The sequence below is a fragment of the Haemorhous mexicanus genome, chromosome 6, assembly GCF_027477595.1.
Source record: "Haemorhous mexicanus isolate bHaeMex1 chromosome 6, bHaeMex1.pri, whole genome shotgun sequence".
Classification (NCBI taxonomy): domain Eukaryota; kingdom Metazoa; phylum Chordata; class Aves; order Passeriformes; family Fringillidae; genus Haemorhous; species Haemorhous mexicanus.
In genome coordinates this window covers 9,439,416-9,464,438 of record NC_082346.1, presented here as the reverse complement: position 1 = coordinate 9,464,438, position 25,023 = coordinate 9,439,416, and the positions used below count along the sequence as shown (strand labels likewise).

The following is a 25,023-nucleotide window of genomic DNA, read 5'->3' as shown; positions in this document are numbered from 1 at the left end:
TAACAGTTGAACTAGAAGCATCAGATGGAACAGACACAGTGAAAATTTCTGGATAGTAAAAGGAAAATAGGAGTGAGCTGGTACAGTCTGTAGTCAGCATTAGCAGGCAAGAAATAAAATGCAATTTGTACACGTGCTGTAAATGCAATTGCTAAAGAAGAAAAGTGTTTGAAATAGTTCGGGTAACAACACTAACACTAACTGTAACAACACAGGAGACATATGTAAATATTGTGGTTTTGTGCTATTATTTTTTATTTGAATGAAAGCAAATGTCTCCTCTTTCCTCTTCTGTGATTGTCCAGAAAGAGAAATGAGTAACTTCCAGAGGAAACAAAGAAAGAAGAAGTCTTCAAATACACAACAAATTTTTGAACTTCTCTTCAGAATTCATCCGTTCCCTCTAGCTGGAAGTGCCCAACTAACTGTGAAGGAAGGCAAATCACAGCTGGGGTTTTCCATTCTTCCTGCAGCATCTTTAACTCAAATGAATCAAATGTGAAGAATGTGCCCTTTTTAGCACACATTTTCTACTGTGCACAATATAAGACTATTTTAACAGAAGTCTCACTGGGCCTGAGCTTTCCTGTTGTTGCAGTTAAGAATACTGTTTTCCCAGAACAGCAGAAATGCATTTCTTGTTTTCCCTATTAGAAGTGCACCTTTCAAATCAAAGTTTAAAAAGGAAATGGGAACAACTAAACATTAAATGAAAAAGGGACAAGCCCATCCTTTTTTATTGCTCCACAGCCCTGAACAAATTTAAAAGATCAGTTTGAAGACAAGAACTTAAAAATTAAGCTTTTGCAAACTGTAGGAAGGATGTGGGTAACATTCTAATTGAGCTTAGAGGACACTGGTTTTATACTTCATTCTGCAATATTTAAATGAAACAAGAAGTTAAACTCGAAATTTGACTCCACTAACATGAAGATTACCCATCTGCTTCAAGACAGACATGCTTCCAACACCCTGCAGAGTTTGACTTTGTGGCCACTCAAAACACTGGACCAGTCTACAAAGCCAGTGCCAGGTAAATAAAAAAACATGTAGAATAAGAACTGAGTCAATTAGCCTGACAAAATTACAAGTTTATTGCAAAGTAAGGTGAGTTTTTAAATTAAAGGCAATTAACTCAAGAAGTTGAAGGAAATCCTTAATAAATGATCCTTTAGCCAAACTACAGTTTAAGTATATTGGGAGTAAAAGAGGGAGTTGATTAAAAAAATTGATTACAACAGTCAACTCAAGAACTGTTGAGCAGGTTATCCCTGCTCATTATCACAATATAATCCAGTTTTGAACATTCTGTCTGGCAAATTAATTACCACAGTTAAACAAGACAGGAAGTCAGTCCACATCTTCAACTACAGAAATTCCTTCATTTTTTTCTAGCTTGGATACCTGCAAGGAAAAAGAAACCAATACGGTAGCAAAAATAAGCTTCTTCTTCCATCAACATCTCGTACAAAGATCAGGTTTTATGAAGTGGATAAATCTTTTGGTTTGACCAAATGCAGCTAATCTTGTGGTGTAACACTGGAAAAAGCAGAAGATGGCCTGCAGATATTTCGTCCTTGCAGGCAGATGTGCCAGCTTTCTTCTGAGCTGCATCACAATTCCTTCAAATTATGGCAGCTATTAAAATCCCAGTGAGTATTTTGGCACCTGGAATTGCATCATTTGTGCTCTGACCACAAATCCTTTACTTCAGACACAGCTCCAAGGCAGAAGCTACATATAGCACTGCCAGAGTTCCTAGGGTTGTTCTAAACCCCCTTGGCCACAAGAGCTGAATGACATGAAGACTCCAAGAGCAAATCTGGTAATTCCCAGCAAATGCTATGATCTTAAATTCCTTTTACCCCTGCTCCTTCTGCAGCAAATGCAAAGGGAATTTTGCACTAAAAATGAGTGGATAACTAAACTGACTTGACTTCACTACAGACATCCAAAGCAGAAAAGTACTTTCTACAAATCCAACAGATTTCTCTATCATTAGCACTCCAAATTGTTTCCATTCACAAATGAGCTCGAGCTATAACATGACTCTCCTACAGGAAAACCTGGCATTACCTAACTAAAGGTGGGGTTTATGTCAAGTTTATGTCATATTTTCACAGTCCTGTTACAATGCCAGAAAAATCTTAAGTGCAGATTGAGTCCCAGGAGCAGAATCATCAGTGGGACACTGTCCTAGAGAGTGATTCTCTTCAGAATTATAATTGTGCTGAACACCTACAGTAAGAAGAAACTCTTCCTGTATTCCTTTTCTTGAATAGGGCAGATTTGACTCAAACCACTGCAAGTTATTATTTTCCAGTCTTGCTAAGAGTTGCAGGAGTTATCAGTTCAGGTTACTCTAAACTACACAATAAAATCTTCCCCAAACTTGCCTCCTGGTTTCCAGGAATAAGTTGTAATGGCCACTACCCTTGCAGAGCACAACTGCTATTACATACAAATCTAGTTAGAGAATGTAACAATATCTGCATCATTAAAAGATCTTAATCACATTTACTGTAAGCATAAAATAATTGCATTTTGGTCCAGACTCTACAAAAACATTTTCCCTGACTCCCACTGAGACCAAAATAACTTTTGTCCCGGACTTCAGTGGAAAAAAGTCCAATATGATGTAAAAAATCCCCCACTATACTACTTTACAATAAAGTACTGCACATGGTAGCTTTTATCCCAGGTTTCAAGGTAGTAAAATACTATTACAACATGTCTGGCATTTCACAGATGAAGGAATTAGTATTTTATTATATGTATAAACATATTCTTAAAAGCAACTGGGGTGTAAAATCTCTGGCAGAAAAAACTTTAAGGTGCTAAAATTCTTCACCCCAGCATTTGTGCCATAAAAGAGGCATTAAAAATAAGTTTGAAGGGGTGGCTAAAAACTATAAAAAGTTAAGCATGGTTCCAATAATCACCTGGGCCCCTCCTCACCTCAGTGCTCAAACTGGTACCATTACTGCTGCTGAGTTTGAGCAAACACGAATTTGTGAGTCAGCTAACTTGAGATTCAAAAAAGAAATTGTTGCAGAAGCAGCAGGGAGAAGCACTCACAGTGAATTGCTGCCTCTTACACAGTGTGGCTCTCTCCTCACTGATGTAGGTCAAGTCTTAATTCTGCAGTTAAGCAGATCCCTTCAGACAGGTCCTGAACTGAAACCAAAACACAAAAGCTTGTTTCTCCCATTAGCATAGGACTTCATGAGTCTGGGTACATCTATTGCTTCTAGTCCTCAGGACACATATTCTTTTATTTTTTCTTGTTCTTGTTTTCATAGCAGTATGACAAAAAAGAACCTAAACAGCCTACACTGAAATCAGGGGATTTCAGTTATGTGAAAAGAACAATCACAGTTATTTCTGTAATATCTGCCACCCTAAGTGTTAGCTGTCTTTTACTGGAGATTCACTGGAACCAGGCTGGACCCACTTTGAATAATTTAAATACAGAATCATTCCAGAAGCAGAAGGATTTACCTGTTTGTCTATACACCTGAACTGCCAGGACCATGAGGTGTTGTAGAGGAAAGGCCTCAGGTCGAAGCGGTTGTCATCTGGACTGTAGTTTTCAGCATGGTAGGAAGGAGTGAGTGTGGTCATTTTGTGCCTGTTGACGGAATACATCCTGAAGAAATGCTTAACCTTGGATGCCACCTGGTGTACAAAGAATGTAGCTCTTAACCAAATGAAGTTTTTTAGTATTTTAATTTAAAAATTGAGAGGAGCACAGTATTTTGAAGATTGTTTTCTACTTTTACATGGTCTAGATATTCTTGCAAAGCAAGAGCCATTTTTTGTCTCAGAACACATAACCAAAGGCTTCAGGAGTAATTGGCCATCTGTATTTTAGAGAACAATTTTCACCAAGGTATAATTCTGAAGTAATTGTTTTCAGATTACCCCATTTACAATTGTTTTAACAATTTGCAGCACAAGACAACAAGCTCCATTTAAGAGAAGCAGGCCAGCTTTTCCAGCATATTCTGCTGCACCTCTAGAATAATCTCTAAACACAAAATAATGAAACTATTACTTTCAGTTAAAAGGAACCTGATCTTTCTCCAAACATGCTCCATTTTGGCAAAAGCATTAAACTATTTGATATTTTTTTCTCTTTGGTATATTACCTCTCTTGGAGTAAAAATTTCCTTCCATAGATTAATCAGCTTACAGAACATACTGTATGGTCCAGCCTTTCCAATTTTCCTTAATTTCCCATAGACTGAGAGCTCTGCATATGTCATCCCCATATCTGCCTGAAAACACACACAGAAGGTCAAAGAAAATCTTAACTATCCAACTTTTAATGAATATTTTCATGGAGCAATTAAAATAACCCAGTTAAATCAAAGAAACACCAACATGATATTGTCAATGTCAAAAAGACATAGTAACACTATGAGCAGAAATAAAATACCCACTGGAATTTCTCTGAATTGGGAGATTGGAGGCCACAGAGGTAGTTTTATCAGTCCTCTCCTTTCCAAAGGGATAGCAAAGAAAAGGATGTGGGGAGAAAAGTGCTTTTCCACCAGTCATTTTCACAGCAGTAAGGCCCTGACTTTCTTTTGATATTAAAAAAAACATAAACTGCATTTTACAACACCCATCCTTCTAAGTGTCCAAAAATCGAAAATGTTAATTTGCTGTTTTGGAAACTATAGTCAACACAGGGCAGGTATGGGGAACTAATGCCTTGTTGGCAGCTTTAAGACTGGTTATAACATGCCTGTCAGTAAGCATGGTTACATACAAGAGTAAACAACAGCTATGGGACAATCTCCAGATTTTGGAGTAGGGCTTAAAGCATTTTAAAGGCACTGCCCATTATTACCTTGTTACCATAATATTTTCTGAAAAATTCCTTTGCCAGGATTTTTCTCCTGAGAAGCCTCAGAAAAGAAATATAAACAATAATTATCTGATTGCTTGGAATGTGGTCTAGAAGTTGCTGACCAACAGGGGCATCTATGATTGGTTCCATGTGAATTGTTTTTAATTAATGACCGATCACAGCCAGCTGTGTTGGACTCTCTGAGTCTGTCATGGGTTTTTATTATCATTTTTTTTCAGCCTTCTGTCTGTATCCTTTCTCAATAGTTCAATAGTTTTAGTATATAATTAGTATTAGTATTAATAGTTTTAGTATATAATTTTCTTTCAATATAATATCATACTATAACAAATCAGCCTTCTGAGAACATGGAGTCAAATTCTCATCTCTCACCTTGTGTTGGGGACCCAACAACACCACATTACCTCATCAGTTTGAGCCACTTGTCCATCCACCAGGGGCTCCAACTCTGCAGTGGGTGGAGCTGACATTATACTGTAAGGGAGAGGGAAAAGGAAAAACATGGATTCCATGCAGTCTTATGAGTGTTGGTTTGTTAAAACAGCACTTCATCCCAAAAATTAAGCACCTGGCTCAGACAGTGGAATGAACAAATACAGTCACTGAATCATTGCTCACCTCCTGAGGGCTGTGAGCTGGAAGTTTTCAATGCAGTACTGAATGAAGCTCTTCAAATCAGTCTTGCTGATGCCACCAATGGGGTTGATATCAGCACTGGAGCAGTCGTACTTGGTCAAGTAACCACGGAGACTGAGCAAAACAGGAAATTTTATACAGCAACAGTTAATAATAATGTAACTGCAGCATAAGATATAACCCTTGACACTACAGAGAATTTATATGTAGCATGAAGAAAGGGAGAAACAGACTGCAGATTAGTAACATATTTATACCTAAAGAGCAACATGTTTAACTGCAGCAGGGCTATCCTAAAGCCCTGAAATTTTCAGAAGATGATACTTTAAACAATCATAAAGCACTGCAAAACTATCCATACTGAGGCAATATGTTCAAAACAATTAAAATACTGTGCTGACTAATTAAAACAATAAATCTCAAAACACCCACACAACCAGTACACAGTACTCTCACAGCTTTAGAGGTTACCACTCCCACAATTTTACAGGGATTGCTTTAATCTTCAAATACTAGCTCTACTAACAGTACTCCAGATTTTAAGGTCTGCTTTTTCAGCTCAAAGTTCACATCTTCATTCCTAATACAGCAATTGAAAATTCAACAAATTGGGAAGTTAGCCTAGTGAATGCACAGGTAAGTTCTACTGAAAACAGCATTTTATGGGAAAGCTATAGCAATACTTTGGCTAAACCTCTGAAAAATACACAATTTCCCATTCAAGCTGATTTAACTATTTTCATTAATTTCATTGTTACCAGTGTATTCTTAGGTTGTTATCTCTTCTGAGTAATAATCTACAGAGATACTTGCTAGAGTTGCAGGAAATGACAGTAACCTGTTTCATGTGGGTTTGGATTCCAAATTTTCACCAACCTTTCATCCACGTTGGCTGATCCCAGCACTAGCAGTCCCCCTGGCATCCCACGAGCCCACAGTGTCAGCTGAGCAAACAGGTAGGCAAGGACCATTCTTATTCTAGCCTGGAAAGCAAAATGGAAAGGAAAGCAAAATTCACATCACAGAGTGATTTCTCCCCAGTCACTTTTATAAATCAATTGTCTAAACAAGCTCATGAAGAACAAAATGCAGGCAGATAAACCATATCCTTTTACAGAGTAAATAAATCCCTCTAGTATAATAGAAAACATTTGTAAAAAGTTTACATTGTTTTTGTCCCCATTCTGAAACTCAGCTTTTTCTAAGGATGGCAGCAATGCCAAACCAACCTGGGATCCAGCCTCCAGCTCCAGCAGCAATTGTTGATGATGTTAAGCAAATATCCACACTCCTCTCTGACTTAAACACCTCCGGTTGCCAAAAAGCTGACAAAGAATTCAATGTTTGCTTCCAGAGCAAACAGCTGGATTTCTCCAGTAACAGCGAGAGAAAGATCAAATCCTCAAATTAACAAAAACTAGCAAACAGGATAACCAACACTTGGAACTAAAGCAGCATTGTTGGTTAGTTTGGAAAACCAAAAAAAATCAAACCAAAACCCACAGAACCAAAAGAGTGTGACCTGATTCAGCCTAGAGGACACACACCTGCACATTCTGGAGTGCCAGGCTCTCTCTGCTGCTGCCTCCATGGGCAGAAAACTGGGGAGTTCGACCTGTCACCACACCGAAGATTCCCACAACAGCTTTCACAGCCGCATCGATGTTCAGGTTGATGTGGTAGCTGAGAAGAATTCAAGCACAAGTGACTCAGCCAGCACAATCTGACTATATAAAATAGAAAAAAAACGCCAAAAATCCACTCATCAAATGAGGCTTTAAAGGTGCTAAAATCTCAGATCTGGTAGGAAGAAACCTAGGAAAGAATAAGAGTCTGTTCCAAAATTTTTCAGAGTCTGTTTCCAAAATTCCACGTCCTTTGCCAAATGCTTCTAAGCTGGCCTCACTTTAACGCTTTAGTAATGACATCTGTAGCACTCCCACTTAACCCATCTCCTATTCCTCTCTTATTTTTTTCCCGCTTTCCGAGTTTGAACATTTTAGATGTAAATCTTTGCCAGAACATGATGTTTTTTCCTACCACTTCTGAGCTTGTACCTGCCTATTTGCTCAGCCAGCAGTTTGGCCCTGTTGCAGGTATCCTGGGAGGAGTTCTCACTAGCCATGTAGCATGTGGTGAGGACACGCTTGCAGAATTCCCGAGGATCCTCAGGGATATAGGTCTCATCATTCACAATCCTGCGTGCATCAGCCAGCACATCTGCATCTGAGGACAGAGCAGAAGAAACAGGAGTGGAAATTATTGTGCTCCTCCCTTTGCAGGATTTGCAAATATCTTGTACATCCTTTGTATTCCAATTAAGCTTTACAGTGCCCATGACAAATAAGACGACTACATCTAACTTCCCCAAAAAAATAAAATAAAAGAATTACTGATTTTGCTTCAGATTTTGAGCACAGAAATGTTAAATCCTTTAGATCTACTGAAGAATTTTCATAGAAAACACCATCCAGTATGTACAAAGACTTAGCTAAAAGCATGAAGTCTGCTTAAAGCCAGAACTTAAAGAATTTAAACCATTCCTAACCATGCTTTGTTCTGTTCTTAATAGAAGGGGAAAATTCTCAGAATAAACTGAAGACTACATCAGCCAATATTTGAACAATAGTCTAAACTATTAATAGTCTAAACAATAGTCTAAACTCAGAAACTAGTCTGAGTTCCACATCCAATTCTTAAACCCAAAATGGAAACTATTATGCCAATTCAGAGAATCTGAATTTGGACACACATTTTCACTGGAATTTCTGAAGGACTCCATTAGAATGACAAAAAAAGGGTCTGCCATTAATAAGCTCTTGCAGCTACTGCACCCAGCTAATATTAACCTATCCATAACCATTTGTAAACACAGCTGGCCAGACACACAGATCTACTTACTGCCATTCTTGACTGCTAGGCAAACCTGGTGACACATGGAATACACTATGCAAGCTGTAGCAGAGCTGTCAATTCCACCACTCAGAGGTAGGAGAAATCCTGCCTTGAAAACAGAGCAAGGAAGAGGTTCCACATAGCACAATAAGGAAAAAAAATAAGTATTGTACCACTCAGAAACACACTCCTATAGAAGAATGACAGGCATTTTCAAGGCTTCATATTGTTCAAGGTTTATATTCTACTGGGGAAAAACAGAAAAAACCACCCAGAGTAAATCCTCTGAAACTCTCCTCAACTGGGTAATCAAACAAGTAGTCAGTGTAAAACCCTTTGCCTAGAAAAAATTCCAGTTGTCTTTACCCTCTAGCAAGACAGAAATGCTAATGAAAAGGATTACATTTTTCATATATACTTTACTTTTACACTGAATGACTACTTCATGTCACTCTGCTGCAGTGAAAAAAGCACAATTCCTAAGGGAAGGGTGCACAGAGCATACTGAAGTCAACTTGGAATACAGTTTTTAAGTCTGACTGAGCTACCAGTGAAAAACTCAAACATTGCACCTTGGACTAACATCAGTTTGGGTTACCAGCAGCACAGGAAAACAATTTGGATTGTGCCTGTGGCACAAAAGAAGCTGTGTATGCCAAGGGAAAAACAAACCCAGTTTTTTTACCTGTTTGCTGCGCCTTAAATAGTCCCAGAGCCAATATGCAGGTCCAAGGCTGAAATTACAGAACATGATTGTTCGAAGAAAGTTAGGAAATAACACCCAAGCAAGTCAACATATTCACTGTGGTCTTCCAATGAGAGATCTCCGTTACTTAAATCTGAACAAAATCTTATGTTTATCTCTTTCTTTGAGTTTTGGGTATTTTTTTTTAAACCAAAATAATTTTCAAGCAACAGATTCAGCATTTGATTACCTGATCTCCTCCTCAGGACTGTGGTGTCTCCACTGGATTGGCATACAAGTAGGAACAGCTAAATCATCAGGACACGACAGAGCAAAGTTCACTTTTACCCTGGGATAAGGATTCACTTTACTTGCCTAAGCAATAGTACAGAAGAATTCAGAAGACACCAATTTTAACATAGTTTAAAAAAAATCAGCTCTCTAAGATACTGTGAAAATCAAGACATGCAAATACTTCTTACATCCAAGAACTACTCAAACTTTGCACAGTTGACAAACACAAAGAGTTCTTACCGCCAAGTTACGAGATGAAATCTCTGCTCTGTAACTTCGAACATCCTCCAGGTCCAGAGTGGCAACCAGCACCTCCTGTAAAAAGGCTTTCAACATTAGATCACTCTACACAAACAGATAAACAATGCTTGGCAAAATAAATACCATCAAGAAATGCCACAGCATCAGCTGTGGCAAAGGAAAAGGCAAGAAACATTACTGGGGAAAGAGATGGAGCTTGCTTATAATGTGAGGAAAGCTAGATGACAAATCTACTATTTTCTGAAATCAAAGTGAAACCTTGTGTCCACAAAACTGGGTCATAATTAGAACATTGCAGTCTTTGACCTTTCTTCCTTTAAATAAGGGAATCTCAATTAACAGGGTCTCTCCTTGGTGATTGCATATAAAAATGTTTTCATGAAGTTCTTCCACTGTGACAGTTCTTCCTTCATCACAAAGCAGGAGAGCTACAGTAGGTAATCTGACTAGGAAAACACTCAGATCTAGTTGAATAGCATAATTAAAATACACCCTTTTTAGTCTAGAGATGTGGACCTAGATCTGGAATGTTTGGAAGTGTTGAGCATAAATGCCCCAGCAGCTATGGGGTGAATACATTACCACATCATCCAGTGAGAACTGGGATCCTTGTGCAACTGTTTCTCCATTCAAGGAAATCATTGCACAGCCATCATAATACAGACGATCTCCATCACAACCTTTCTGGTTTGCTAAAATATATATACCACCATTCTGCCAGGGAAACAAACATGCAGGGAAGAGGGAAAAAAAAAAAAAAGCCGTTCAGAATGCAGCACCTGACAGGATGTTAAAAATCAAAATGTTGTTTCTCTGCTCCTGCCCTTCTTAAAAATTTCCTCTCCCTTTACATTGTGAATGATTTATGGCTGGGATTCTCTCTTGACAGGAGTCTCTTAGTAGCAAGAGTCATTCCCTCAACCCAAACAGAGAGAGCTGCACTTCTAAATTGAAATTCTGAGTTCAAACTGAGGTTGGCAAAAGCAGATGATGACAGAAGTTGTGTTTGGATATCAGAGGAGAGAGCAGATACTGTTAAATATAAGCAGAGTATGTTAAATTACAATGACAAAGCAGCTTTTTCACAGTGTAATGTACACTCATTGCTCTATTTTTGTCCCCATCACTGTTAGATAGGATTACAGACCAAATAATAAGTGTCTTCTCATCATTTTTCAAACACACAGAACTTTCCAATAGAAAAGCACACACCTTTGCTGTGGCAGAATTCACCAGATCCACCCGGGTGTGAGCCTTCCGCAGCACGTGGTGACTCCCAGAAGAGTTGGTGAAAATTTCCACTCCATCAAGTCCCATCTCAATGTGAGGGCTGTCAAAGCAAAAGGCACAAAAAGAAATCACTACTGTGCTGTGAAAACTGCAAATGTCATTAAAAATCACTGACAAACAGAAACATTTATGTCACTGTCAGTTTTCTGCATGTCTTCACTCAAACAAGGTTAGGGCTTTCAAAAATATCTGTTTTGTTGCATTGCCCAACTCTTCTGTGAAAGACCAGCAGTGGCTGCTGAGGTCAAGAGGGCTTTTGATCAGTCTGTTCTAAATAAAATGCCTTCTACTCTATAGAAGGCTAGATCTCAAAGAAAGAGAGAATAACAACCTTGGTCTGAAAGGGCAACATGGATATACACTGCGAAGTCAGTTGTCCCATTTTCTTTGTCTCTTAGTAAATTCAAAAACAGAACCACAAGGAGAAAATTTTTACTGCTTTTTTTTTTTTCCAATGTCATAAGAAAGAAATACTAAAAAAAAAAAATCACATCTTCAACACACCACATCTTCTGCATTTACAAGGAAATTAATGTAACTGGGGAGATTTGGTAAAACATCAGGAATGTGAGCATGAGAGTTACCTGTCATTTATTTCCTTAGGTCACTCTTTTCATTCTGTTTGGTTTTGGTATTTCTCCCCACCTTCTTGTTTCAAATTGATTTAATTTAACAACCAACATTTCCTTACCATCCTGGACCTAGCCTAATGAGGTCTTTCCCATGATGTATTTACTGCTCCTAATTATATTTTATCTTACTGGTACTTTCTAAAAGATAATTACACAGAAGAATAATAAGCAGATCTCTTCAAACATTTATTTCAGGCAGCTCCAGGGTATGTTTTAGATTACTTTTTATTTCTTGTTCTCCTTTACCTGTTTGGTGCCCAGAGTTCTTCACATATTTCTGCCCCTAGGCAGGTATCTTTGGTTGCTAGCACTGCATCCCCAAAAGGAACAGTTTCCTGAGGAAAAACAACATTCTTACATACAGGCAATAGAACAAGCTGTTCAATTCAAAAACTTGAACTACAAATCTTAAGAAAATATAAAAATACTTATGTGAAATTAGTGATACAATATCAATCACATTATACCTTCTTTCATTTTATACCAAGTCAGTTTAAAAAAAAAGAAAAAACAAATCTGAAATGCAAATTTCTGGACTGATTGAAATTTCATGTTTTAGTTTCAGTAGTATTCAGATCCAGTGCTTTGCTTAAGGACAGGAATTAAACAATCTACAAAATAGAGACTGTCTGTTGCTAGGAATCACACTCATGCTTTAGTGGGAACTAACATAAATTTTAGATCCTTCTGAACAAATAAGGTTTAAATGATTTTTAATTTAATTTTTTTAACCTAAAAACACTTACTCAATTCTAGTCTCAAGCACAGATAAACTCAGTACCAAAATAGTGCAAAATATGGCAATCATTCTGCATGTACAAATAACTGAGGCAGATTTAAAATTTACTTGCTTTGCTGCCACATACTAACATAAATAATGTGAAATTATGCTCTCATTTAATGCAACTTAGAACCACCACTGAAACATATGAATCTACAACATGACTGGCAGCAGAATTTTGGAGACTACAGGTTTTAATTGCTGAATCTGGAAGATGCTAAATTTAAAAAACAAAAAACACCAGCTTACCTGTCCAGTTACTTCCTGAATTATCCTGGGCAGAAAATATTCCTCCACATGCCTAAATCAAGTTAATAGATTGTGAATACATCATGACATAGATCACAGCATAAAAACTGGTTCTCATATCACCTTCTAACGCTGCTTAAAGAAACTGTATTGAAGTTGTACAGGGCTGTGTATGCTTAAAAAATTAAAAAAAAAAAACTTCATATTTTCTGTGGAATTAATGAGAAATGCTAACATTTCAAGATAGCAACATCTGTGCTTCAGAAAGGCAAGGTAAAAAATGCCCCATCCTGGCTAGAAAGTAGAGCACACCATGCAAGACAAATGCCAGGTGTAAGTTTCTCTTTTTGGAGGGTTACTACATGAGCAGCACAGAACCAGCTGGGTCTCAGAGGAGAGATCAGAAGTGCTTTGCTGAGACCCTCAAGATGGAAACATTCCCTGACTACAAGATGGAAGAAACGAGTGCCAGGCATGTTCTGCAGCATCATAAGGTAGGCAGCTTTCACTCACTGTGAAGTTCTGACAGAGCTCATCCATTTCAGTGTCTGCCAGTTCAGTACTGGGATGCAACACTCAGGAGACAAACACAGCCTCTCCAGCCCTGAGCTGGCTGTTCTTAGAAAGCACACACCAGGAAAATGACACTTTACACTGGCTGTAGGATCAAGCAGCCCCCCTTTTTCTTCCAGCTCAGCAACTCAAGAGTTTGACTGCTCAATAAGGTGCCTAACCAAGCTGCAACCACACAGCTTGGCTTACTTACTCTGTCCTGCTGCTCTGCCTGTAGCAGCCAATGAGCATTTGCTGTAAGTATTTCAGCCCTGTTGCTGTGGCTGCAAACAGCAAGCTGTGTTTTTTAACACAATTTCTAGAGTTGCCAGAATACCTTGCTTTGCTCCATGGGGTGAACCATCTAAGTTCCCTGTAGTTTCCTGCATTTGCCAGTGATATTTTTGGTCTGATCAGAAGAATCTTCCTTAAATAAAACAAAACAGAAAAACTGAGTTAATACATGACGTACAGCCAAACAAGCCTATATATAAACACTGATTAAGAACAACTTCTTTTTTTCTTTTATAATGTAACATTTTTAAAGTTTCTTGCAGACTCAAGGGGTTTTTCTGAACTTTTCCAGAAAGCAGTGGGAATTTAGTTTCCACAAATCAGAAAAGAAAAAATAGATCATGAGAAACCTTAGTTGTCTCTCTCAGACTGGATTTATCTTCCTATTTAGCAAATAGGAAGATAAACTGGTATCTGAAAAGATAATGTGTTACCTCACAAAACACATCAAGAACTACTTACTTATTTAAAAAGATCACTCGACAATTGTAGCGAACATTTCTGTGCAGAACAGGCCTGGGAAAATAAGAACCAAAATCAGCAATGACTACACTCACTAAATGAAATTATAAAAAGCTACAGAATCTACTTTACTGCAAAAACCATTTGGAAGACCTCACTGGAGGGAATCAAGCAAAACAATACATGAAGTTTTAGCTTCTAATTTTTTAGTTAAAGTAAGAGTTTGAAAAAATCTGAGTTACTGACTGTGCTGTCAATCTCAGATATATCAACTACTACCTGAGCCTTACAAACATGAGCACACCAGAAGATTCCCCATGGCTTGGCCAGGTTATTTAATCAAATGTGACCTCCTGTGATACTGCCAACCCAGTTCAAAATCAAACTAGCTTTACTCAATTATATCAATACTAACATGTTAATTTTACAGATATAATTTATCACCCTTCTGTCTCAGCACAAGGCTTACAATGGCTTCAGTGAGTTTCACATACACTTAGGTAAAGATGTCTGTCAGTGAAAGCAGCCCCCACATTCCCACAAGACAGTCAATTTATAAAACCCTTTGAGTTATACCTCACACAAAGTCTGACCTATGGCAAAAAGTACCAGACATTAAGTTTTCCAATATATAACTGCAATTATCCAATTACAATTATCCAAAAGATAACTTTAGTATATAACTGTAATTATTATGTATTATTTCTCTCTTGAAGGGATCAGCCACCAGCAATCTTTGGAAGGATTATCTTTTAGAATTTGTTCTGCACGTTGCAGTCCTGGTCATGGTAGTTAAAAGGGGAAAAGTAGTGCAGTTCCTACGATATGTGTGACATTTGGTGCAGAGCCCTTGCTATCCAGAGCATGGCACAAGCAGCATTCCCTAAGGACTTATCGCTTTATCACAGGTTTACAAAAAAAAAAAAATAAACTTACATTCCCACATCACAGATAATATCTTGAGTAGCTGGAGACTCCAAGAGCTTTTCCAGAACTTGAAACGAATGCAAGAGTGTGTCTGACTCATAATAGTGATCTGAGCAGCCATAACCACTGTGTATAGAAACAAGGAGAAATCAAAAATTCAGCCAGATCAGCACCAGAGCCAAAGAACCAAAACTACTTCAGACAGGAAGCATTTTACCCACATAGGTAATTTATATAGAACATGAAGAAGCAGTGCTGTCAACACCATCCCTTTTTACAGCATTTAAAACTCTGCAGCGTTCTGTATCACCCCATGATATTCCTTCCAGGACAGCAGCCTGGGCCCAGGCAGAAATCAAAGCACCACAGCTCCCCTGACGGAAAACTCACTGAAATTATCGTTTCCAGTCAGGCTTCCAAGACAAGAGACCCAGTCCTGTGCTCAAAACTGCAGTGCTTTTCTTTGCCCCGACGGCCGCACGCGCTAAGCACGGCTCAGGGCACTGCAGCACCTCGGGGCTAACGCTGCTTCCGACTGTTCTTCCACAGCGAACTGGAACCGCACGAAAGCAAGGCCAGCAAAGCGCCCTTACCAGATTTCGAGCTCTGGCCCAAGCCGGTACCGGGCTCCTTTGCTCTTAGCGATGACGATACCTAGAAAAGTGTTGGGAGCGCAGTGCGTGAAACGGGCACGGGCTGCGCTGCGCCGCCCGCGGGGGGAGGCAAGGAGGGAGCGGAAGAGGCTCCTGATGGCCGGGGGCAGCCAACCATCTCGGCACTCACTTCGGAAAATCCTCTCCAGGTTGCCCTCAAAGTCCAGAGCCCACTGGTTCAGGGCGCAGGTGGCCACGGTCACTGCCCGGCCCATGGCGGCCCTGCCGCCCCCCCCCCGCTGCTTCCGGGGCGGCGCCGGACCGGGACTGCCGGTCCCTCTCCGGCCACTCCTCCCGCTCCCTCCTCCCGTCCTTCCTCCCGGTCTTCACTTCTCCCGGTCACTTCTCCCGGTCTCTTCTCTCGGTCCTTCCTCCCGGTCACTTCTCCCGGTCACTTCTCCCAGCCACTCCTCCCGGCCGCTCCTCCCGGCCGCTCCCCCGGTCCCTCCTCCCGGTCCCTGCTCCGGCGCCTGCAGCAGCCCCTGCAGCAGCCCCTGCACCGTCAGTGCTCCAAGCCCGGGCTCCATGCGGAGCCGCTGCCCACCCGGGCTGTGGCTCTCCAGCGCCGTGCGCTGCTGCACGCCCTTCCGTACATTCCGCGGTTTTATCTCCCCAGAGCCCTGAATAACGGGAATGCAGCCTTAGCCCGTTTCTTAACCCTGCAGCTTCTTTTAAGTGTCCCTCAAACTGAGTTCAGAGAGCGGGTGCTGAAGGTAACTGGAACAGGGTGCAACCTTCTGTGCGTTGTTCTCATTTCAGCATCATCCCAGCAGCTCTCAGGGTGCTGACCCCAGAGAGGCTGACTTCTTCAAAGTCCAATCCCCTCTCTTATGTCCCTCATAATATATTTGGCTGCTGTGAGCCACCTTACCCACCATGGGATTCTAATTTCTTTTTGTACTAGAATCAGAATTATTTAGGCTGGAAAAGACCTGTAAGGTCACTGAGTCCAACCACTAATCCAGCACTGCCAAGCACACCACTAAAGCATGTCCCCAAGCGCCACATACACACGGCTTTTACCTCCAGCCATGGTGACACCACCACCATCCCGGGCAGTCTGTTCCAATGCCTGTCAACACCTTCCATGAAGAAACTTTTCAATGTCTGATCTAAACAAGCCTTGGCACAATTTGAGGCCATTTCCTCTTCTCTTGTCGCTTGTCATTTGGGAGAAGAGCGTACAGGGTACAGCCTCCCTTCAGGGATTTGTAGAGTGTAAGATCCCTTCCTTGAGCCTCCTTTCCTTCAGGCTGAGACCTCCATCCCCCCTCCCTCCCCTCAGATTCTGCCCCAGATCCATTCCCTTCTCTGGACACACTCCAGCAACTCAATGTCCTGCAAAAAGGTGCCCAAAACTGACCCCACAATTCAAGGTGGGGCCTCAGCGGTGCCCAGAACAGGGGGATGGTCACTGCCCTGGTCCTGCTGGCCACACTACTGCTGACAATGACAGGATGCCATTGTCCTTCTTGGCTTCCTGGGCACAGCTGGGCTCGTGTTCAGAAACTCTCGGCCAGCACCCCCAGGTCTTTTTCTACGGGACCATTGGAAATTGCAGAGAACGGTCAGTGGAATGTGGAGAGCTTAATAACGACTCAAGGCGGCCCAGTCTGGCTTAGGGGCTCCATGTTGTGACCCAAGCGCAGGTCACACCTATTTCTTTGGACACCATTCCCCCTCCATCGGTGCGCTGGGCTTTACCCAGCGCTCCCTCCCCGCGCTCCCGGCGGAGCGCAGCTCCCACGGCAGGGGGCGGGACCCGCGACCCTCGCGCTCCTCGGCCCATGGGACGAGCGCGCGCCACCAATGGGGAGGTGCGGAATGGGCGGGCCGCGGCGGGGATTGGCTGAGGCCGTGGGGCGGGGGCGGGGCCCGGAGGGGCCGAGGCCGCCTGAGGGGCCGCAGGTGCGACAGAGGCGGAGCGGTGGCGGCTGGGGTGGCTGCGGGTAGCGGAGCGAGAGTGGTCCCCGGTCGCTGATCCCCGGCCAGTGAGAGAGCGGCCCCGGGCCCGCAGGTGAGTGCGTTCCTTCCTTACCGTGTCTGGGATCAGGCCTGGAAGAGAGCCAGCCGTGTGGGCAAAGGGGAGCGACGAGCCGCCTTCCTCTCACCTGGCTTCTGAAAAGGAGACTACCGGGGGAGGACTGAAGGAAATGGCCTAAAGGCGAGGTAGTGAAAATTGGGGTTTGATGCGAGAGAGTTTTTTTGTTTCGCTGTTGGTGTGGTCAGGCGTGGGAACAGGTTGTCCAAGAGGAGGTGGTTGCAGAGGGTATGGACAGGCTCAGTCCATAGATAGTGGACTAATTCCATTAATCCATTAGGATTAATGGAATAATTATCCATCAGATAATGGACCGGGTTCGCCGTGATGAGGCACATGAGCTGGGACGTCAGTCCATAGTGCCGATTATAGGGTGGTGATCTTTAGCATAACAAGTGTTTGATCAGAACGAAAGATTGCATGTTCCATAGAGAGAGTTAGGTGGTGCCGAGTAATTAATTCTCCATTCCCACTGATTTTTTTACTTTAGATGGGATTATATCTTGTTTTCTGTGGTGTAAACAATGCTTATGGAGCAAGGATTCTGGCCGAAAGTATCCAGTTGACAGGGTCTCGTTCGGATAGTGTTACAGCAGTAGCAATTTTTCAAATTTAAAAGGCAGTTAAGTTACAAAGGTTTAGGACAATGTGGTGAAACATTTTTTTTTCCTTTTGCGTCTACATGTAAGTAATAAGTGATATTGATTGGCTATGCATCTTAAAAGAAGTTTCCACTTAGCAAGAAGTTTAATGGATTACTTTGATATCAGTGTTTTGATTAGGTTTTGCTGTATGTAAGTTCATAGGGAATTAATTGATGAAAATTTTTTGCTTCCTGTCCTCCACCCCTAAATTTTGTGTGGTCTGAAGTCTATATAATAGATTTCAGTAACTTGTATTTGTGATTCTCTTGTAGAGGATTAAGAATTATTGAGAACCAGCTGGAGTGATAGGATTCATATTTTCTTTCCTACAGGACATCATGGCAGCACATCAGGAGAAAAAACTTGCTGAAGATAGAAAACACCAAAACATGCAAAATGATACAAGAACATCTCAAGGCCAGTGGGGAAGAGCATGGTGAGAGAAGCCAATGACCCCAAGTAGTCCTTGTATTTCCAATTGCTTCATTCTTACTCTTAGAGATGCTGTATTCCTTTTAAACTTCCTCTGTTAGTAACAGATTTTTGGGTTGCCCTGCTCTGTAAAGCTCATGGGTAATTTGCTGTAGCAACAGGTACTGAAGAAAAGTTCTTCACATTTTTTAAGGCAGAGAGTTTGCCAGATGGTTTGGGTTAAAGCACACTCCTTGCAAAAAAGAAAAGCAAATCATAAAAATTTTTGGTTCTTTCAAGGAAATAAATATTTCCTGAGGTTTGGAAAACAGGCGTTCTGGCATCTGTGGCATTCCCACCTGACAAATCCTGCTGTAGCAAGATTTATGACTCATGTCCCAGTTCCCAGAGTTGGGCAGGTATTAGTAGGGCATTGTACTGCAGCTGGGAACAGCAACAGTGGCACAGGAAATTCAACATATGGCTGTCCAAGGTCTGCCTTTTCCAAGTTTCCAAGCTTTGCATAATGTTCTTGGGATTCCATTATCACTTCCAACTGAGTACTCCACCAGTTAGAGCCATGATTGCCATCAAAAAGTGTGAAGTCTGTAAAAATAATCTGGTTTTGGAGGGGTGATTTTATCTAATCTCTTGCTCTGATCAACTAGCATAGTTTTAGAGCATAAAAAGCTCAGCAAAGTATGCTCCTTGCTGAGATTTTTATGGCTGTTTGACCCCCAGACATGTCTGTGCCCTGTACACATTTTCTGTTTTCATCCAGTTAAATCTAGAAGATGCACTGAAAAAATTCTGAAAATTCATCTGTCTGAAACCTGGGGAGACAAAATGCTCTGTTTTGGATTACAGGGAGGTGGACTGGTTTTCCTTGGCAAGCATCCTTTTCCTGCTGATCTTTGCACCGCTGATTGTGTATTACTTCATCATGTCCTGTGCCCAGTACCAGTGCTCTCTGACTGATCCACTCCTGGATTTGGTGACAGGGAATAAACATCTGTCTGACATCTGGAACAGGACTCCCATGCTGACCTACAGGGCTGCTGCCATTTATTCCCTTTGGGTCACTTTCCAGGTACATTATTGAGTTATGATCTGGATACAGTGTCTGCTTTCTCCCACAGCTGTTGGATGAATCCTTTTGCACAAAGGATGGTGGAATGTTGCACTGGCATTTACTCTTTGGTGTTTCACAATTGCCAAGGTGCTTTGGAATCCAGATGAAGCCTATGTCCTTGGAAAATAAGTATAATGGGAATATACAGAAATATTCCTTGTGTGACATATTCCTTAATGAAGTTTTTAAGAAAAAGCAGCTATTTAACAACAATACCCATTTGTTTTAAAATAATACACAAGAAATAAATCAAAAGGACAAGGATCTGAATGTAGTTACCAACTGTCCTGCCTCCCCACCAAAAAAGGATGACATCCTTACATGAAATACATCTTTAGAGCTGTAGAGTAGCCTAGATGTATTACTAGCCTAAAAGCACAACAGCTAAATATTGCCATTTTGGCTTACCCAGTCCTTACTAGAAACTTAGGAGAAATGTTATATTTGTTATTAATATGTGAGGGGGTAGTGTTTTGAGGGGTTTTGTCTTGTCTGTATTTACTGTGAATATATTCTCTCTCTTTTAGGTGTTTTTGTATGTGTCCATTCCTGATTTCTGCCATAAATTTCTCCCTGGATATATGGGAGGTGTACAAGAAGGTGCTGTCACCCCTGCTGGTAAGGTCTTCCTTGGAATACGTGCACACCATGCAATCTTGTGAAATGATAATATATCTGTTCTTAGAGTCTTTTATAACCCATGTGTAACCAGAGGAAACGTGGACATAAATGCTTTCATCTTCCTCACAGGTTCAGTTCAAACAAAACTAGAAAGCAATCTAGGTAATCTTTTAGAATAAGTTATAGCATTTCTATCTCTTATAATTAATAAAACTGTTGATCTGGTAGGCACCACACCAGCAATGGAAAAGTACTTGTTGATAGTTTTGGCACTTGAAGTTGTCAGTGGACTATTGCTGGTATTTGACAAGATAGTTTTATCTCCTCAAGCTCCATTAACCCAGGGGACTTGGACAAAATGTGTGATGTGAACTGTTACTGGTGGCTAGTCAGTTGTGGGGAAAGTCTAAATTCAGTTTTATGAGAAAAGTTCAGCATAACAAAGCCTAATGGGTACAGCAGAGTCTAGTGGAACTTTTAGAAAATTGCCTCAAGGTATTTAATTGGGCAATGAGGAGAGAGAGGTCATTTCATGAGCACTTGATTGACCTTCTGTGTATTCTGTGCATACCCATATTAATTTAAAACTGTATTAACGCAGGGTCACTAACACTTTTTTTTGTTTGTTTGTTTGTTTTGTATTTTAGGTGTTGTGAATAAATATGAAATAAATGGACTTCAGGCCTGGATCATTACCCATGTGCTTTGGTTTGCAAATGCTTCTTGCTTCCACTTCTTCTCACCTACCATCATTTTTGACAACTGGATTCCTCTCCTGTGGTGTGCCAATATCTTGGGATATGCAGTGTCCACCTTTGCAATGATCAAAGGCTACTTTTTCCCTACCAATGCAAAAGACTGGTATGTGGATTTTAGTAGTGAGAGAATACTAGGTGTCAGAGATTAAAATTGTTAAATAGAAATCAGGTATATAAATTGTATGACAAAGTATATCTCACTGACACAGAGAGCTAGGCCAGTGTATGGCAGACTCATTGCTTCACCAGCACCATCGCCTGTGTTTCATGCTGCATGCCAAGGGTCTAGCAGCCTCAATGGCACAGATACACCCATCCTAAAAATAGTTATACTGTTCAGAAGTGTTACCAAGAGTCAACTCGGGCACCTCTGAAATTCTACAATTTATGTCTGTTAATGTAATACTTTGGTCAGGTCCCTTTGTGTTACCTTGCACAACGTTACATGGTTTTATGATTTTTATTATCACTACATCAAATTAATCTGAATTGTGTAGGCAGAGTAGCAATTACCTGTATTTGTATATAACTGTGTTAATTTCTAATTTTTTTTTTTACAGCAAAATCACTGGCAACTTCTTTTATGACTACATGATGGGGATTGAATTTAACCCTCGAATAGGGAAGTGGTTCGATTTCAAGCTGTTCTTCAATGGGCGCCCTGGGATTGTAGCCTGGACTCTAATCAACCTCTCCTTTGCTGCCAAACAGCAAGAGCTGTACGGTGAAGTGACAAACTCCATGATCCTTGTCAATGTCCTCCAGGTAAATTCTGAGGAGGAAATTAAGAAACAAGTTGGGAAATAAGCTAGTATGAAAGTAAGAAAAAAATTCCTTCCATGGAAATGAAACTGAGGCATTTTTTCCTGGCCTGAAACAAGCTCATTTATTGATGGGACTTCTTTGGATTTATTCCCTCATCTGTGTAAATGGAAGCCTGCTCAATAGAAGCTCCATCCCTCCTCTTTGTAACCCTATGACTCTAAGCTGAACAGAGATCACGGTCAGTTGAGTGTTCACTTCCCAAGGGTTTGTCCTTGAGTTGTATACTTGCCTTAGTCATCCTGTTATTGCTTTATCTGTCTAGGGAGATAGATATTGTGTATCCAGGTAGGTTGTATTTATGTGATAGTTCTTCTTAACTGAGTTCTGAAATATCTGGTTTTGAAGTGCTAACATTAAAACACCAAAGATTTTTGAGATCATATCACCAGGCAGCACAGATATTAAGCTGGTGCTGTTAAACAGGCTAACTGGTGACAGTGCTCCGTTATTAATGTGAAATTATTCTGTTGCAGGGTATTTATGTTCTGGACTTCTTTTGGAATGAAGCTTGGTACTTGAAAACCATTGATATCTGCCATGATCATTTTGGATGGTATTTGGGCTGGGGAGACTGTGTTTGGTTGCCTTACCTCTATACTTTGCAGGTAAAAATGTGTACAGTGTCTATTTGGGCTAACAGGAGTGAAACTTTCCAGAAACATTCTTTCTAGCAGTTTAATTTGTACTTGAAATGTTTCTGTGTAGTCCCACTGTTGAAAAATTATTCCAACATTCTTTGTAACAATTCTCCTCTAGGAAGTCTTCCTGTCCCTGCATGGGTTTGACATCTCTTCCTCTCCTGCCCTACTTTTGTGCCTGTTTCTGTCATTGACAATTGTGTTTGCATACTTTTCTAAATCCTTTCAGTTTTCTTTCTTTTTACTCTGGCTCATTGTGGGTCTTTTGGTTAGTGGTGGTTTGTTTGGGTTTTGTTCCTTGGGTTTTTCCTTCTGTACAGTTTGCATCCTTGCAACTCCTCTCTTCTTGTTTCACAAAGAAGTGCAATTTTGGAGAGAGAAAGAGAGAAGAAAACTCTAGGATGCAGAGTTTTCTGAAAAGTTTTGTGCAGTTTTACTATTGCAGTAGATTTTTCTATTCCCTTCTTCTGGTCTGTTGAGGATCACAGTAGTCAAGGAATTGGTCTGGCATGCTGAGCCTCTGTTGGAAGTAAACAGCTGACTGCTTTTGTGCTCCCCAGGGTCTATACTTGGTTTACCATCCTGTCCAGCTGCGCACAGCTTATGCCATAGGGGTCTTGATGTTGGGCTTGCTGGGTTATTACATCTTCAGAATGACCAACCACCAGAAGGACCTGTTCCGTCGCACCAATGGCAACTGCAAGATCTGGGGGAAGAAGCCAGAGTACATTGAGTGCTCCTACACGTCCGTGGATGGCACCACGTACTACAGCAAGCTGATGACCTCAGGATTCTGGGGCTGGGCACGTCACTTCAACTACACAGGAGACCTGATGGGCTCACTGGCCTACTGCCTGGCTTGTGGCTTTGAGCACATGCTGCCTTACTTCTACATCGTTTACATGACCATCCTGCTCACGCACCGCTGCATCAGGGACGAGCACCGCTGTAGCAGCAAGTATGGGAAGGACTGGAAGTGCTACACTGCTGTAGTGCCCTACCGGCTCCTACCCGGCATATTTTAAGGCTAAAATATGCAGGATGCAGGGGAAAGAAAAAAGAAGAAATGTGCAGGCATACTATGTTTAAAGTAATTGAAGTGAGGCACTGAACTGCCCCATTTTTTTAGAAGACTTTTTTAATTGGAATACCCCTCTGAATCACCCCATTTCCAAATTACCTTGGAGTTTAAGAAAAGATGCGTGTATTGAGACTCCTGAGAAATCCCAAAGCTGGGAGGTGGCCTTACCCTTGGTGGTAGCAGGGTTCTGGAAGCAGTTTGCAGTGCTTCAGGAGAAAAGAAAACAGTTCTGTCATCTCTTTAGGAAAGAAGTTTTCTGATGCAGCTGCTTGTGGCCATCAGAAACTACAATTGAGAACAGCTGCAAAGGAGGTTTGATTGTTGATTGCTTGTGAAGAGATGAACAGTTTGAAATAATGAACTGAAGAAACTGGTCTGAAATAACTGTTAAAATCTAAAACAAAAGTGAAAACTCATAAATTAGTGCAATTTTCAGCACCTGACAATATAGAGCATGACCAACTGAGTTTTATTTGCTACTGAAACCAGACTTTGTGAAACTACTGAGCTGAGCTGCTTGGGCTGGAGTAGAGTTACTTTTTTTCCTAGTAGCTGCTATGGGCATAGTTTTGGATTTGAGCTGAGACAATGTTGATAACACAGTGATATTTTCACTGTTCCTGAGCAGTGTTCGCACAGCATCAAGGCTTTTTCTGCATTTCACCCCACCCATCAGGGAGTGGCCTGGGTGAGCACAAGGAGCTGGGAGGGGACATGGGCAGGACAGCTGACCCCTGCTGACCTAAGGAATATCCCAGTCCATATGGTATCGTGCTCAGCACATTAGGCTGGAGGAAGAAGGAAGTGGGGGATGTCAGGAGTGATAGTAATTGTCATTTCAAGCCACCATTACATGTGATGGAGCCGTGCTTTCCTGGAGATGGCTGCAGGTGGCAAGTGGGGAGTAGATCCCTTATTTTGCTTTTTTTGTGTGCAGTTTTTCCTTTACCTATTAAACCATATTTATCTCAGCTTGTGAGTTCTTTCCTTTTCCAGATTCCCTCCTGCATCCCACTATGGGGGAGGGAGCAAGGAGCTGTGTGGGGCTCTGTGGAGTTCACATTCTCTGAAAAATCCCTTTGCCCAGGATTTTTCTTCTGAGAAGCTGAGAAGCCTCAGAGAAAAAGAAAACAATTCTTATCTCATTTGCTTCTCCTCTGTTTTGCTCATGTGGAATGTGTTTGGCGATTGTTTACCCACAGGTGATTGTTTCATTGGATTCTGGTGTGAGTGTTTTCACTCAGTGGCCAATCAGTGCCAAGTTGTCTCAGGACTCTGGAGAGAGTCACAAGTTTTCATTATCTTAACATTGTGTAGGTATCCTTTCTCTATTCTTTAGTATAGTTTAGTTTACTATTCTTTAATATAGTATCTTAAAATAA

The 25,023-nt window shown here is 41.1% G+C and overlaps 2 protein-coding genes across 3 annotated transcripts; one reads left to right on the top strand and one right to left on the bottom strand.

Annotated features, from left to right (window-relative positions):
- Positions 1 to 1,070: 1,070 nt before the first annotated feature.
- Positions 1,071 to 15,778, bottom strand: NADSYN1 (NAD synthetase 1). 2 transcript variants are annotated; one of them, XM_059848407.1, is made up of 21 exons: positions 15,621 to 15,778; positions 15,431 to 15,491; positions 14,847 to 14,963; positions 13,911 to 13,964; positions 13,492 to 13,581; positions 12,603 to 12,654; positions 11,819 to 11,907; positions 10,863 to 10,980; positions 10,233 to 10,364; positions 9,630 to 9,704; positions 9,346 to 9,470; positions 9,096 to 9,144; positions 8,417 to 8,519; positions 7,573 to 7,741; positions 7,063 to 7,198; positions 6,392 to 6,498; positions 5,498 to 5,629; positions 5,284 to 5,353; positions 4,152 to 4,280; positions 3,502 to 3,678; positions 1,071 to 1,404 (listed from the first exon to the last, which is right to left on the bottom strand). In XM_059848407.1, exons 1-21 carry the CDS (start codon positions 15,703 to 15,705, stop codon positions 1,351 to 1,353), a joined length of 2,124 nt encoding a protein of 707 aa, XP_059704390.1. In that variant the 5' UTR covers positions 15,706 to 15,778; the 3' UTR covers positions 1,071 to 1,350. The 2 variants fall into 2 exon arrangements, 1 of the variants encoding a protein (XP_059704390.1); XR_009486794.1 differs by lacking the exon at positions 1,071 to 1,404 and having other exon boundaries at positions 3,499 to 3,678; positions 4,152 to 4,276.
- A 1,595-nt stretch (positions 15,779 to 17,373) lies between these two features.
- Positions 17,374 to 24,612, top strand: DHCR7 (7-dehydrocholesterol reductase). Its single transcript, XM_059848406.1, has 8 exons — positions 17,374 to 17,507; positions 18,508 to 18,611; positions 19,454 to 19,676; positions 20,246 to 20,336; positions 20,987 to 21,200; positions 21,658 to 21,862; positions 22,396 to 22,527; positions 23,121 to 24,612. Exons 2-8 carry the CDS (start codon positions 18,514 to 18,516, stop codon positions 23,583 to 23,585), a joined length of 1,428 nt encoding a protein of 475 aa, XP_059704389.1. The 5' UTR covers positions 17,374 to 17,507; positions 18,508 to 18,513; the 3' UTR covers positions 23,586 to 24,612.
- The last annotated feature ends 411 nt before the right edge of the window (positions 24,613 to 25,023 follow it).

Excerpts from the sequence above, each read along its gene's own strand:
- NADSYN1 (XM_059848407.1), bottom strand. The coding sequence starts at position 15,705 with ATGGGCCGGGCAGTGACCGTGGCCACCTGCGCCCTGAACCAGTGGGCT. Across the intron at positions 10,365-10,862 it reads TGAATTCTGCCACAGCAAAG|AATGGTGGTATATATATTTT; the intron begins GTGTGTGCTTTT and ends TTTCCCTGGCAG. Across the intron at positions 3,679-4,151 it reads AAATTTTTACTCCAAGAGAG|GTGGCATCCAAGGTTAAGCA; the intron begins GTAATATACCAA and ends TTTGTACACCAG.
- DHCR7 (XM_059848406.1), top strand. The coding sequence starts at position 18,514 with ATGGCAGCACATCAGGAGAAAAAACTTGCTGAAGATAGAAAACACCAA. Across the intron at positions 20,337-20,986 it reads AGGTGCTGTCACCCCTGCTG|GTGTTGTGAATAAATATGAA; the intron begins GTAAGGTCTTCC and ends TTTGTATTTTAG. Across the intron at positions 22,528-23,120 it reads CTTACCTCTATACTTTGCAG|GGTCTATACTTGGTTTACCA; the intron begins GTAAAAATGTGT and ends TGTGCTCCCCAG.